The sequence below is a fragment of the Nannobrachium achirus genome, assembly GCF_963921795.1.
Source record: "Nannobrachium achirus genome assembly, chromosome: 2".
NCBI classification, from domain to species: domain Eukaryota; kingdom Metazoa; phylum Chordata; class Actinopteri; order Myctophiformes; family Myctophidae; genus Nannobrachium; species Nannobrachium achirus.
Window position 1 is genome coordinate 68,762,861 of NC_137811.1, and position 13,141 is coordinate 68,776,001.

At 42.9% G+C, this 13,141-nt stretch overlaps 1 protein-coding gene across 2 annotated transcripts; it reads right to left on the reverse strand.

Moving 5' to 3' along the window:
- Positions 1-557: 557 nt before the first annotated feature.
- Positions 558-10,904, reverse strand: sult2st3 (sulfotransferase family 2, cytosolic sulfotransferase 3). Of its 2 annotated transcripts, none has more exons than XM_080749684.1 (6): positions 10,725-10,904; positions 8,609-8,817; positions 7,495-7,621; positions 6,385-6,479; positions 4,415-4,595; positions 558-1,843 (listed from the first exon to the last, which is right to left on the reverse strand). In XM_080749684.1, the coding sequence occupies exons 1-6, from the start codon at positions 10,864-10,866 to the stop codon at positions 1,731-1,733; spliced, it is 867 nt and encodes a 288-aa protein (XP_080605810.1). In that variant the 5' UTR covers positions 10,867-10,904; the 3' UTR covers positions 558-1,730. The 2 variants fall into 2 exon arrangements, with proteins under 2 accessions (XP_080605810.1, XP_080605811.1); XM_080749685.1 differs by having other exon boundaries at positions 8,609-8,800; positions 10,725-10,899.
- Positions 10,905-13,141: the final 2,237 nt, after the last annotated feature.

Consider the following 13,141-nt stretch of genomic DNA (forward strand, 5'->3'; position numbering starts at 1 on the left):
CGGGCCGCCTATTGGGGAACCCTGATTTATGAGATTGACTGCTTTACACCCGTGAGCTGTCCTGTTTCTGCTTAAGAAACACTTTATCTATGAGGGAGGAGAGATCTGGCTTCAAAAAGTCCCAAACTTTACCGGTAATCACAATACCTAACCCACCTTCCATCTCTTCCATTACCTTTCCCTCCTAATCCTATTATTCTACCAATCCCTCCCTCCCTCCACCTGGGGACGAAGATTATTAAAATTAGATCCAAGTTGTATCTTGTATCTAAGATAGACTACTTTGAGATGTTGTATTTTATGTATTTTAAATACATACATTTTAAACGTGACAGCATCACGCTCCGAGAATAGCAGATCTACAAGCTCATAAAATGTGTCATGGATGTGGCTAAGTGTGAGCTTGTAGATCTTTTAAAAGCATTATGAAATCAAGAAATAAAACAAGCTATCCTTTTCCACAGTAGAGAAAATAACACATTTTAGCCTAGCTTTATAAAGTATAGAGTTGTGCGAAACAATCATTTATTCTATTTCATTTTTATTGAGTAATGCACTTTGGATATGAATCAAATCAATCAAACATAGCTGTCATCTGCTGATTTGAAGCTGTAAAAAGTCAGGGATGTACTTTTCTAAACACATTGATTGACTTTGCAACACAACTTGGAACGTGTATCTGTAGGAGTCCATTCAAAGTACAAAAGTGACATCTGAAATGCTGTATAAAATAATCATAATAATGTACAAAACATTTGTAAGGTTATTTGACATTCCAGATAGCAGAGAAATGTCTCAGTTTTGTCGCTGTTAGAAGAAAACTATGCATCTCCATTTTCCAACGTTTTGTTCTTTCTTAAAATAATGCCCTATACTTCGTTGTGCGAGAGTAGTATGCGAGAGTCGTAGAAAAGTAGTGAAAATAGCTGATGTACAAGTTCTTCTATTTTAATACATTCTGAAAGTGAAAGTGTCTGTGGGTTTTTATAAATATTCAGCGAATTAAAATAATTAGAGCTTGTGAATAAATAATAACTACATGGGATCCACTGGAACAAAGGTTCAGAGTAATTGTAAAAAAAAACAAAGATACATTTAAAAGTATTTTTTTGCAGTTTGGGGATTTTTGGATAAACGTTTTACAGTATATGTCTGTAAATGCTAAACTGTATGTACTGTATGTGTCAATATGACTGAGACACAACAATGGCAATCAACAGTAAACAAATTTGGATATCACTTTGCCCCCGTTGCTAGTACTTAGCATCACATTATTAACTTAAACGATTTAAAGCCTACATACTGACCAGGGTCCCCTAGGGCTCTAGACTAGGTACACTAGTATTTGTCTCTACACCAAACCTCTTCACTGAAAATAGCATTGAGCTTGTGAGAGCAGCTGTTTTCAGGCAAATGCCCTCCCCAGAATAGGTATACGTTAGGGTTCATGTGACTATAGATTCCGAGTAGTTCCACTGTCATAGTGGTTCTCAAAGTGGATTCCAGGGACTCCGTTGGGTTCCTTTAAGGGGGTCTAAATTGACCCATACATGTCTGTAACTCTGACAGTGTACAAATGGAATAAAATATTTGATTCCATTTGTACGCTGTCAGAGGTAACGGGAGACCTTGAAATGTGAACGTTTGAGAAACACTGCACTATCAGACGGCGAGGAGCATCCATTATTGCGGGTGTTGTTTATTTATCATTGGTGTACAGGTTGGGAGGGCTACGACTCCCACAGGGAGGAAAGATTTTCTCCCTCCATCTCTCTGCTGATGACAGCCGAGAACTGGGCCTCCTGCTCCGCACTGAAATGGTTTCTCCAGTCTCCAGTAACACCTGGAAGGCACGCACGCACGCACGCACGCACGCACGCACGCACGCGCGCGCGCACACACACACACACACACACACACACACACACACACACACACACACACACACACACACACACACACACACACACACACACACACACACACACACACACACACACACACACACACACACACACACACACACAGGGGACAGGGATCTCAATATATGGGCATAAAACGTATGTTAATTAGTAAAGCCAAAGAGCCAAAGCATGACATCAGGGATCTTCATATATGGGCATAAAAGGGATACCCATATATGGACTTTTACATAGGTGATGTCACCTTTGATATCACCTGTGATCTCACAGTGACATTGATGAGGTGATGTCACGTGACATCAATTCCTGTAAGGACAGACCACACTTCCTCTATGGACGGACAAGCTGCGACATTTCTCATGGTATCCTGCGACCTTCGGTCGCAATCAGTCTACCCTATAATGTAGGCTATTCAAGGGCTGCTAGAGCAGTGCTGTGTCCAATGTGGTCAAGTCTAGCATGCTGTGAGTTCACGTTAAGAGATTCAGCAACAATCAGCGCACCTATCATTACCTGTTGCCAGTCACAATGTGGAACAGAGTCTCAATTTGTGGGACACCAGAAAAGTCATGGAAATGTGGGACTGTATGTCCCACGCAAAGGGGGGACATCTGGTCACCTGGTATGTGCATTTTCTTGTTGCAGCTCCCTGCAGTAACTTTGTCTTAACACTGGGTGGCGCACATTACCATCCCAATATGAAAGGCAGCTTCAGAGTCTTTGCATTGTGGCAATGCAGTTTGTGTTCAATTGTTTCCACGCAGTTTTAACCCCTTTTGAATTTACATGTCATCCCACCTTTCATTTCGTTTTATTTATTAGTTGATTTTACATCCACTCACTTCCGGGTCTGTTCTTGTTGGCCTTAAACCAGTGTTTTTCCAAGGACATGAGAACATAGCAATAGTATGGCGCATCTCCAATGCGTGAGACCACACACACACAGCTGCGTGCCAGCAGACAATAACACACACTGTCTGATTGTTTGTGAGGCATGAATGTCAAGGACACATTGACAGTGTGTGGGTGAGTGTGCGTGTGTGCGTGTGTGTGTGTGTGTGTGTGTGTGTGTGTGTGTGTGTGTGTGCGTGTGATATGAGATAATCTCAGTTGTACAATAATGCAATGATAATCTGGACACAAACTGCTTTATTAGTGTGTGTTATCACTGCAATTTGTTGGCAACAACATTGTTTTTTTCCTCCAAGTGCAACTGTAGTTTGGAAATGTATCAGGTGGCCTGTACACAGGTGATGATGGAGAAGACAGTGGTTGTACTGGTCAACTCCCAGTGGTCAACAGTAGAAAACTATGGTTGTACTGGACAGTTTCCAGATGTCAGCGTGTGTAACAGTGATGGTGTAGAGCAGGGGTTTTCAAAGTGGGTGACGGGGCACCCTGGGGTGCCGTGGCGGCAGTCCAGGGGTCCCGCAAGATCATTTGATAATATTTGGAATTTATTTGGACACTTGAAAAAATATTATTTTGTATAATTTTAACTCTCCTACTGCCAGATTATTTATTTATTTATTGGGTCTGGTGCCATCAAAAAGCGGCTTACCTTTGCGACGTTATAGTAGATAGACAGACATTTTTTTTTTTTTTTTTTTTTTATTGTGCAATAGTGCACTTTGGTCTGCCAGGCAGCAGAGGGCGGCGTCATGCGAGAATGAATGTGAATTTGCCTGTTATGTGTTGAAGAAGAAGAAGACCAGTCACTGGCCACAGAGCCTTACAGCCAGAGGAAATCAACAAGGAAGTGAATTGTTCTCCGTTGATGTAACGCATAATGGATTTTTTACACCATCACCGCGGAAAATGTGTTTACAGTACACGGCCGCGCGACCCCTCATCAGCTTACAGTCATCAGACGAACGAACGAACGAGCGCCGTATTGGCATCGAGGTTCTGTAAAAAATGGGGCGAACGTTAGCGTTCAAAGCGTGGGGAGAGTTAAACTTGAAGTACAAAGTTATTTTCAGTCAGTTCTAACCAAAATGGCTATTATCTCAACGTTTTCCTCGCAACATAATCACTAAAATATCGTCGCTGTCGGGCAGAAACCTCGTATTTCCAAGTTTCAAATGTGTACGTCTTTTGGTAAAGCAAAGCCCTGCTTCATCATACAAGACTGTCGCACAAAACTAGTGAAAACAGCCGATGTGTGCTTGTAGATCGTCTGTTTTCACTAGTTTAGTACATTTTAGAGATGATAAATACAAAACAAACGGTTTGGGACATACAAGGTTTCCACCGACAACGACGATATGTTATAAATATAAGGTGCTTGGAGTGAAAATTATAATGTAGGGGTGCCTCGGATTAAAACAATATTCATGGGGTGACAAAAAGGTTTGGGAACCCCTGGTGTAGAGAACGGTTTTGATCTGAAACAACGGCAGTGCAGGGACAAGTTTCCCTGGTTCAACGTTGTCTCATCGTGAGGATCTACTGAGCCCTGTGAGCTAACAGAACAAAGTAGACACGCCTACCTTTCCTGAGGAAGGGGGACTTGCTGTTGTCCATGATGTCCTGGGGGACCAGCGAGTAGTTGGACATGCAGTTGGTCTTCATGTTGTTGAAGCAGCACTGAGCTGCTATCCTCTGAATGGCCTCTTCATCCAGATCCCTGCCCAGGAAATCTGACACGCGCTGCAGAGATCCATGCAGGTCCTGGGAGACACACGCGCACGCGCACGCACACACACACACACACACACACACACACACACACACACACACACACACACACACACACACACACACACACACACACACACACACACACACACACACACAATGGTGAGCATTTCTACAGTATAGTGCCTTCAGTTCACACACATTAAGGGTGGGGAAAAGAAATACCCTTCGCCGATATATAGCCATTTTTAATGCCATGATATTGAATTTGATTCGTAAAATTCTGAAACGATTTTTTTTTTAAATATCGTTTTCCTTTTTTCCCTTTTTTACATGTCAGAAAGACTATCTGACGTTATCTGGCTGCATTGAAGTAGCTAATAGCTATATGATACAACTTTTCATGGTTTATATCAGGGGTATTCAACTAAATTGTTCCGGGGGGCCACATTGTCAGAGACCCAAGGGGCCGGGGGCCGGACTAACGCCAGTTGAATACCCATGGTTTATATGGTTTATAATTGTTTTAAAATGTTCTAATGCAGTATATAAAAAGCAAAGAACTTGGGAAAAAAAGAAATCACAATAAGTCGTAATATCGAATCGCAACAATCATTGACTCGCAGAATCACAAATTAATTAAGGATCACAAAATACAATTAAGAATCGCAATATAAATAGAATCGGCACCCTTTTATCGAGATCGTATCAAATCGGGAGGTAAGTGAATCATCCCTCTCCTATCACACAGTGCCAAGCTGCTCATCAGTAGCAGTTAGTGGTTCAGTGCGCTGCTCACCTCCGGTTCCTGAACGGCTGCTCGACCATATCAGGCCATAGCTGAGTGGGACGAGAGACAGTCTGAGAAGCAGAAGTGTCCCTGAGCAAATACGCCTAACTGCTCCCCGCGAGAGGTTGAGAGGTTGCTGGTTGAAGCTGAAAACTGAATTCCCCCCCCCCCCATGGATCTAACTGAGACAACACACTCTTTCTCATCGTGTTTATGAGGCATTTTTTAATTGTGCTTTTGTGCAATACATTTAAAAAATATCTTACATTTCTTGTTTTCGAGCAAGCATTGAATTCAAGTCGCCTTGACCCACAGATACAGAAATGCACACACGACTCGCACATTTTAATCTTAGATCAATGGAAAGGAAATGGAAAGGAAGTGGTTTCTCCAATCTGATACTGACTTGTCAACAGTTAAGAGCAGATACAGGAAATCAGACGGATGCACACACACATAACAGAATAATTTCACGAAAACGGCTAAAAACACATTTCATCAAAATTAAAAAGGAAGGGTGCAACAGTGGACTGTAAATTAATCTAGAGGCTGAAATACAGCCAAAAGGGCACACACATTTGTATAGGCTGGATGCTGGACTAATACCGTATACAGATAAGACATTTTGTGAAGGTCTGATCTCTGAGTAAGAGCTGGTAGGCACTTTGGGAGCAGCAAATTGGTGTGTGGGATCTTATTTCTTATCTGCAACAGTGGACCCAAACCTAGCTTTTTGTTCCACGAGCACAAGGGAATAAATGAATTATTGTAGCAAGGCGGTGTTTCTACATTCCTTTATAATTTGTACTGGAAAGGTGTGCCCAGTAGAGCACGCCCATACCTCCCTCCATCTGTCAGTCTGTCTGGGGTATGTGATGACAACGGTCTTGGTTGTGGAAAGAGCAATGTGTGGAAGGCATATACGTAATAAAGGTCTGTCATGGCATTATTATGGTGCAACCAGAGAGACAGAGACATACCTTTGGACAGTGAAAGCATCAAGAGTGTAAAGGACATACAGTGTTCTGTTACCTGGACCATTTCTTCATATGTGAGGTAGAGAATTCTGTCTCCCAGCTCTGTGTGTCTCCAGCTCTTTATGTGGTCTGTCCATTTTCCAAACATCACTGCACATAAAACAGAGACAGCAATAAAGCCAATTTACAGAATAACCCCTCTCAATACTCTAAAAGCAAAGCACTTTGACTAAACTAGGTATTCAACCAATCCTTTACACCATAAGATTATCGTCCGATGTGACAATAAAGTTGAAATGTGCTGCAATGCTCACAATAGTGCCATCTTAAATGTTTAGCTGACTCTCATATCCAGAATAGCTTCCAATCATCAAGCAGGAACATGCTTTGCTCAGTGTCTTGATTGGAACTGTTATGGTGCGTTCACACCGAACGCTAATTGACACAGGACTTAACACTGGACACAGGATCAGGTGCCAACTACACGTTTATGGATTTACTAACACTTTCTTTTTTGCGTTTGGGGCTTTCAGATACTTGCGAACGGTGATTTAGGCCGCTAAACAGATATTTTTGTGTTTCAGTGGATCTGTGTTGACATGCAAAACGGAGTGGCCGAGAAAAATATGAAGTCACCAACTATAAAATCAGCTCACTGTGCATGCTCAGCACATTTTTCTATGGTATTACATATCGCCAACCGATCATGTTGACATGGATTTTATTTTAAACGAAAATGTGCATTTAGAAAAAGATCTATACACCATGTAGTCGAGAGATTCGAGTACGGTCGCCTCCCATTCACTTCCATTCTATGGGAGTGCAGGGGCGAATCAAACATTTGGTTTGCTTTCATCTTTGCCAACAACCACAACCACTCAACAGACTACAAACCAGCATACTGGTTCGCATCACATTCTGCCCTGCTTACAATCAGAATGTTACCTCGGCAGGCGTTGATCATTCGTCTGAATTTGCACGTTTAAGACTGCATGTGCCTTAGAGGCCAGTGTCGCTCTCTACTTGAAAGCCTGATTTATACTTTGTTGTAATATGTTCCTCACTTAAAATAGACGATCTACAATCCCACAATGCATCGCGTCACCGTCTTATGACGGGGTAAAAGTCATCTGAAATAAAACTCATGTGTGAAATGACCTCTGACCTTTCCCCTCCAGGAACTTGTCCATGAACTCCTGGAAGGTTCCGGGGTCGTCCAGAAAACTGGCCATCTTATGGAAGTGATAGGACGACACCATGACGTCCTTGGGGTTCCTGCTCACATAGATCACCTGGGACACACAACACATGACATCTGTCAATCACCAGAGACACACAACACAGGACATCTGTCAAATACTGTTTTAGTTTAATCCAACAAGACAGCCTGAGTCGTCTGAAGCGTCTATGGCATATGACTTCTAAATTTGGGCAAGCTTTAGGAACAATCCTACCACCATTCCATCCATTATAAGATACAAGTTGAATATTTCAAATATATAAAATGTGTGGATAGGGGTGCAACGAGTAATCGATTAATCGTAATCGAATCGATTATTAAATTAGTTGCCAACTAATTCGGCAACTAATCGCTGGAATTTGTATTAATACCGTGCAGGAATATAGGGTCAAGAAATAAAAAATATGACTTCTGAAAAGAATACTGTTACCCTTTAGCCTGACAAATGTGTAGCTATTCTTTAATCATGAGTATGCAGTCAGAAAAAGGTATTTATTTAGTTTATTTGTCTTTTATTAGCTACCTATGCTAACCTTAGCAGCTGAGCAAAATGTAATAAATTATTTGTATTTTTGAATGAATTATTCATCTTTAATGTCCTTTTTGTCAGTTGAGAGACCTTATTATTGCAGAACAGCCATACTCACATGAGAAACATCGTCTGGTACATGTATTACCCATTTTGCTTGTCTAAAAGAAAACAAATCTAACTTATAAGGTAATAGCTAAATAAGTGCCATAATCTGATTTATCAATTAATCATTCAAATAATCGTCCGATTAATCGATTATGAAAATAGTCGTTAGTTGCAGCCCTAGTGGAGGTACTGCACTGGTCTACTGACAACGTGCACCAGTGGTTTGTGCCTCAGACACACACGTTTAACGTTTTTTTTTTTGTACTCATTCCAGTTTTCCTGTTTCTTTCTTTCCCTTTCTTGAATCTGCAGCGATGGAGCTCGTCACTGACAGACTCACAACACGCTAACAGAGTTTTGGAGCAGTCGCACACGGAGATCGATCCCTTGCACCTTCCATACCTTGGCTTTGGAGCTGCTGAAGGACTTGGGCATGAGGTGATAGGGCAGGTGGGAGACCAGCGCGCGTGGGGTGGGCAGGCGCTCCGCCACCAGTGCCAGCCGGGTCTCCTCCAGCCAGGGAACTCTGTCCCAGTTAGGAATGGTCTGGACTGGAGTCAGATCCCCCCCGTTCAGCACCAACGGCAGGACCTCCTGCATCCAGGTGGTCCCTGGGGAGGGGACCACAACACAGCATGAGCCATGGGCAACACCCAACTGTTAAAAGCTTTGGGTCGATTATGATTGAACCCTTTAAGACAGTGGTTGTTCCCAAACTTTTAGCTCGAATCAGCCCACAACAGCCCTGCCAATCGGGCTCAGCCCTATTGGCACGGCGGTTTGTCCGTTGGTCTGGCGAGTGGGAGCCCCGCGAGTTCAATCCCTGCTTCCGCGCATCACTACACAGACATTGGGAGGGATGACTGTAAAATGTTCTTCATCTAAATAATTAACTGATGGATTTTTTCCAAGTTTGTAATTGGCTAAATTGGCTAAATTCCTTTCCTAAAACATTCTCTTAATTCCAATCCATTTCCAGCCCTGGAAAACGTTTCTTTTTTTTTTCTTCTCCAGGAATTGTGTAACCGTGGGAACCCTGGCACAAGGTGTTATTTACACACCAGGGGTTCCCAAATGTTTCCATTCCAAGGATTTGCAGATAGCGATAGCCTCTGGCTGTGCTTCCCCATTGCGAAATTGCTTTCAAAAATACAAAAGAAAAAGTGAAAATACTGTAGCTGCTCTACAAGCTAACAATGCTTTGCAACGCATTGAGCACATAGATCAGCTATCTTTGCTGTTTTCGAAGATTTTTGACATACATTTGAATACATTTTCATGAATAATTGTCATGTTTTCATATTGACCCCCCTCCCCCCTTTCCTAGTTCTCTCACATTCTTTCCCCTGCCATGTGGCAGGCTGGCAGCCCCCCTGGTAAGTATTAAATACTTTAAATTAAGGCTGGGTAATATATCGAAAATATATCGATATCGAAGTATCAACATGCAAGGTATACAAAATACATATCAACGAAGACGGCTTGAAATGAGGTATTTATTGGTGTAGCCTATGTGTCAAATTAATTAACAGACACACTATGCAAAAAGCTGTCCATCTGTATTTCAAGAAAACCTTCCTAACCCTTCTATGTGTACTGTGCAGCGTGAATCCATGGATATGCTATTCATTATCTGGGCAGGCAGTGGACCTAAAGCAGAAAAAACGTGAAATACTATATAAAGCAATTACTAATACTGTGAGTAATATCGATATCGAGGTATTCAACAATGTTATTGAATATCAAAGGTTTTCCTAATATCGCCCAGCCTTACTTTAAATTATAAAGTATGTAACAAAGTGTACACTCTCTCTCTCTCTCTGTGTCTCAGCCATTTCCTCATTCTTGTGTCATGTCGAAGCAGGCATGCTGCTGTGCTCTGAAAGATTAGGCTGTTGTTGCAGCGGAGCCCAACAGTGCCAGGTTCTGGAGGTCAGGCTACTATACTCATTCAAGCAGCAGGTCACTCTCTCTCTCTGACACAATAACACAAGACTCGAGTGTTTGTACAGTAACTTCACCAGCTATCAATAACCCCCATCCCATGGCTGTTGAATTCCCAGCTGACTATAGGTTCTTGGGATCCCAGAAGGAAATGGCAAGGACAGAAAGAAAAAGTCAAACTGAATTGCCCATCTACAGTAACAAGTTGTGAGCTTGTAGATGGCTATTTTCGTCCCATTGTATTTCCACTGCTTTTTATTTTATTTATAAGGTAGGCCTATACAGAAAATATAGACCTATATGCCTATTTAAATATGTGTTAAAATGTTATTTGTCATAGGCTATCAGCAACTTGTGTTTAGGAAGACTATAAAAGCCAAAAATGTAGTCTACGTTTTATTCATAATGTTCAAGACAGAAACACAATTTAATCGTTCATCGTTGGACATTGGGACAATTCATAGTCACGTAGGCTACAGTGACATTAGCCCTGAATACATGACTATCATGATAGTCATGTATTCAGGGCTACAGTGACATAATCATGACATCCTATGTGTCCAGCCAACTTTACCTGACTTCGGGTAGGTGACAGCCAAAACGTCATCCTCGTGAAACTGGAATTCTTGCGCAAATGTCAAACTCTCCGCGGAGTGCGTCTCTCTGGGCAACAACAGTCCATGGTGGACGAAATACTTCTCCTCAGACGCTTCCATTGTAAAACAACCAGCCTCGGTGTGTGTGGTAGTGCTGGGGCTACTAATACAGATGTTTACACCACAGGGGTTGGCAGTTGGAGGTCTCCTATCTACAGCGCAGTGTGTGCCAAATGGGAGGTACTACGTGTGTCTGCATGGTTACGATCACAATGAACTTGTTGGACCAGGACTGTCAGCAAGTGCAAAAATGTCAGCCCGTAGGGCAGGTCGGTGATTTCGCAACAACAGCGTGTTTGAAAAATCTAACAAGAAACATCAGAGCGCACAAAGGATTGCGCGGCGACGCGGTGCGTAATTTAACAAGATCCTCCTTTAATAGCCTATACATAATGCATCTGCTGCCATAGAATACCACAGTCTAGTCTACACTTACAAATTAATGTCAGAACTCAGAATGGTTTAAAAACAAATCAACCCTGTTATTGATGCTAGCGCAGGACCACGTTGAACGTGAAATTGACGTTGAAACACGTGCGTAAACAAACAAACACACGCCGTGCGTGGCGCCGGTAACCGATCATAATTGCCAAATTGTCCACGCTTATTGGGCAGGCTTGTCAATGCTCCTGGAAAATATATAGGCCTATCTGTTAATATGTTGTGGGGGGAGAACCACCAGACGCCAGTTGGGGAGTTCCGCGCACCCCTTAAAAAAAATATCCTGGATTTTCCTGACTGACAGACAGTCCAATGTTGACAACCCTGCTCATTGGCGAGGTGTCCTAGCAAGTTGATTTGGAGAGTTGGATTTTTGGCGAAGTGACCTGTATTCTTTGAAAATCAACCTAGAAACATCGCGGTGACGCGTTGCGTAACAAGATCCTCCCATTAAATGCATCTGCTGCCATAGAATACTACAGTATAGTCTAAACTTACAAATGTCAGAGCTCAGAATGGTTTAAAACAAATCAACCCAATGTTATTGATAGCGCAGGACCATGTTGAACGTGACATTGACGTTGATCACGTGCGTAAACAAACAACCAAACAAACACACGCCGTGGTGGCGCCTCCTCCTACCTGATTTGGGATAAGTCACTGCGAACACATCGCTGTCCTCCACGGTGAAATCGTGGGCGTACCGGAGGCTCTCCTCGGTGTGAGCGATGCTGGGTAGCAGCAGTCCATGGTGCAGCAGGTAGCGCTCCGGTGACATGATGATTGATCACTGTCAGTGTGTTTGAGCCACAGCCTGGGACCAACAACAACACAACACTGCTACAACAGCTCCAGAGCCACGTGTGTCCTTTACCTGGGCTGGAGGAGGCAGTGACAGCAACACTTGAACTCCTAACTGCAGCAGAGCAGACACACTAACAAACATATGCCTTAAATGTAATTTGTTAAACCGTTCTTCTGAGTGGATGGCAGTGCCACACTGCAACTATTTATCTCCGCCAGCCAGGCCGGAAGGCGGAGATTACGCACACGGTTGCAGCCAGCGTGAGAAGGGTCCAGCTTGGTGCTATTGGCCAGCGTGTGTGCAAGTTCTCGCAGCAAGTGTGTGTGTGTGTGTGTGTGTGTGTGTGTGTGTGTGTGTGTGTGTGTGTGTGTGTGTGTGTGTGTGTGTGAGAGAGAGAGAAACATTGTTTCACTATAGGTAAAACAAGTGAAAGAAAGATAACACGTGGAACTGCAACACGGTACAATTAAAAAGGTGCATAGGCCTATGGCTACATTCCCTGATTGTCTGAAATGTTAACCCATCCCAGAAATGCATTTTACAGATCTAGTTAGGCCTACCCATGTTACTGAACAAACATTATATCAATTGATGATTAGGCTATCATAATACCAGTAAGACTTCCCTAATCGGGAGATAAGAGACCCGCAGGTCACATGTAGGCTACACCATGTTGATGACATGAGTCTAGACGTGGTTTTGCAAGAGGTTGTGGTTTGGCAGCCAAGGAGTGTGTGTGCAAAGTTTGGCATGGATAGGGGCAACGGTGGCGGAGATATGAGCATGGCAAAAGTGTGACGTGTGACGTGACTGACAGACAGACATACTGACAGACAGCCGGTGGAGGTTTTGATAGTAACTGCGACCTCACGGTCGCAATAAACATACCGGTATTAGTCTGGAGGATAGTGACGAAAATCGTTCACTTTTTCATAAAAGCGTGAAATTTGGTACACTTGTACAGTTTGGGGCCCTGAACATTTTCAGATATGGAGCCATCGCAAAAACGCCCCCTGGTGGCCATGGCGGACATTTTCATTTCCGCCATTACCAATTAATGTATTTTGCATCATAACTCCTGAACCAAAC

What these genes read in the sequence shown, in the direction of transcription:
- sult2st3 (XM_080749684.1), bottom strand. Translation starts at nt 10,866, where the DNA reads ATGGAAGCGTCTGAGGAGAAGTATTTCGTCCACCATGGACTGTTGTTG. An exon ending in CATATGAAGAAATGGTCCAG is followed by an intron (nt 4,596 to 6,384) that starts GTAACAGAACAC and finishes TGTGTCTCCCAG; the next exon opens with GACCTGCATGGATCTCTGCA. An exon ending in GTCCCCCTTCCTCAGGAAAG is followed by an intron (nt 1,844 to 4,414) that starts GTAGGCGTGTCT and finishes CGTGCCTTCCAG; the next exon opens with GTGTTACTGGAGACTGGAGA.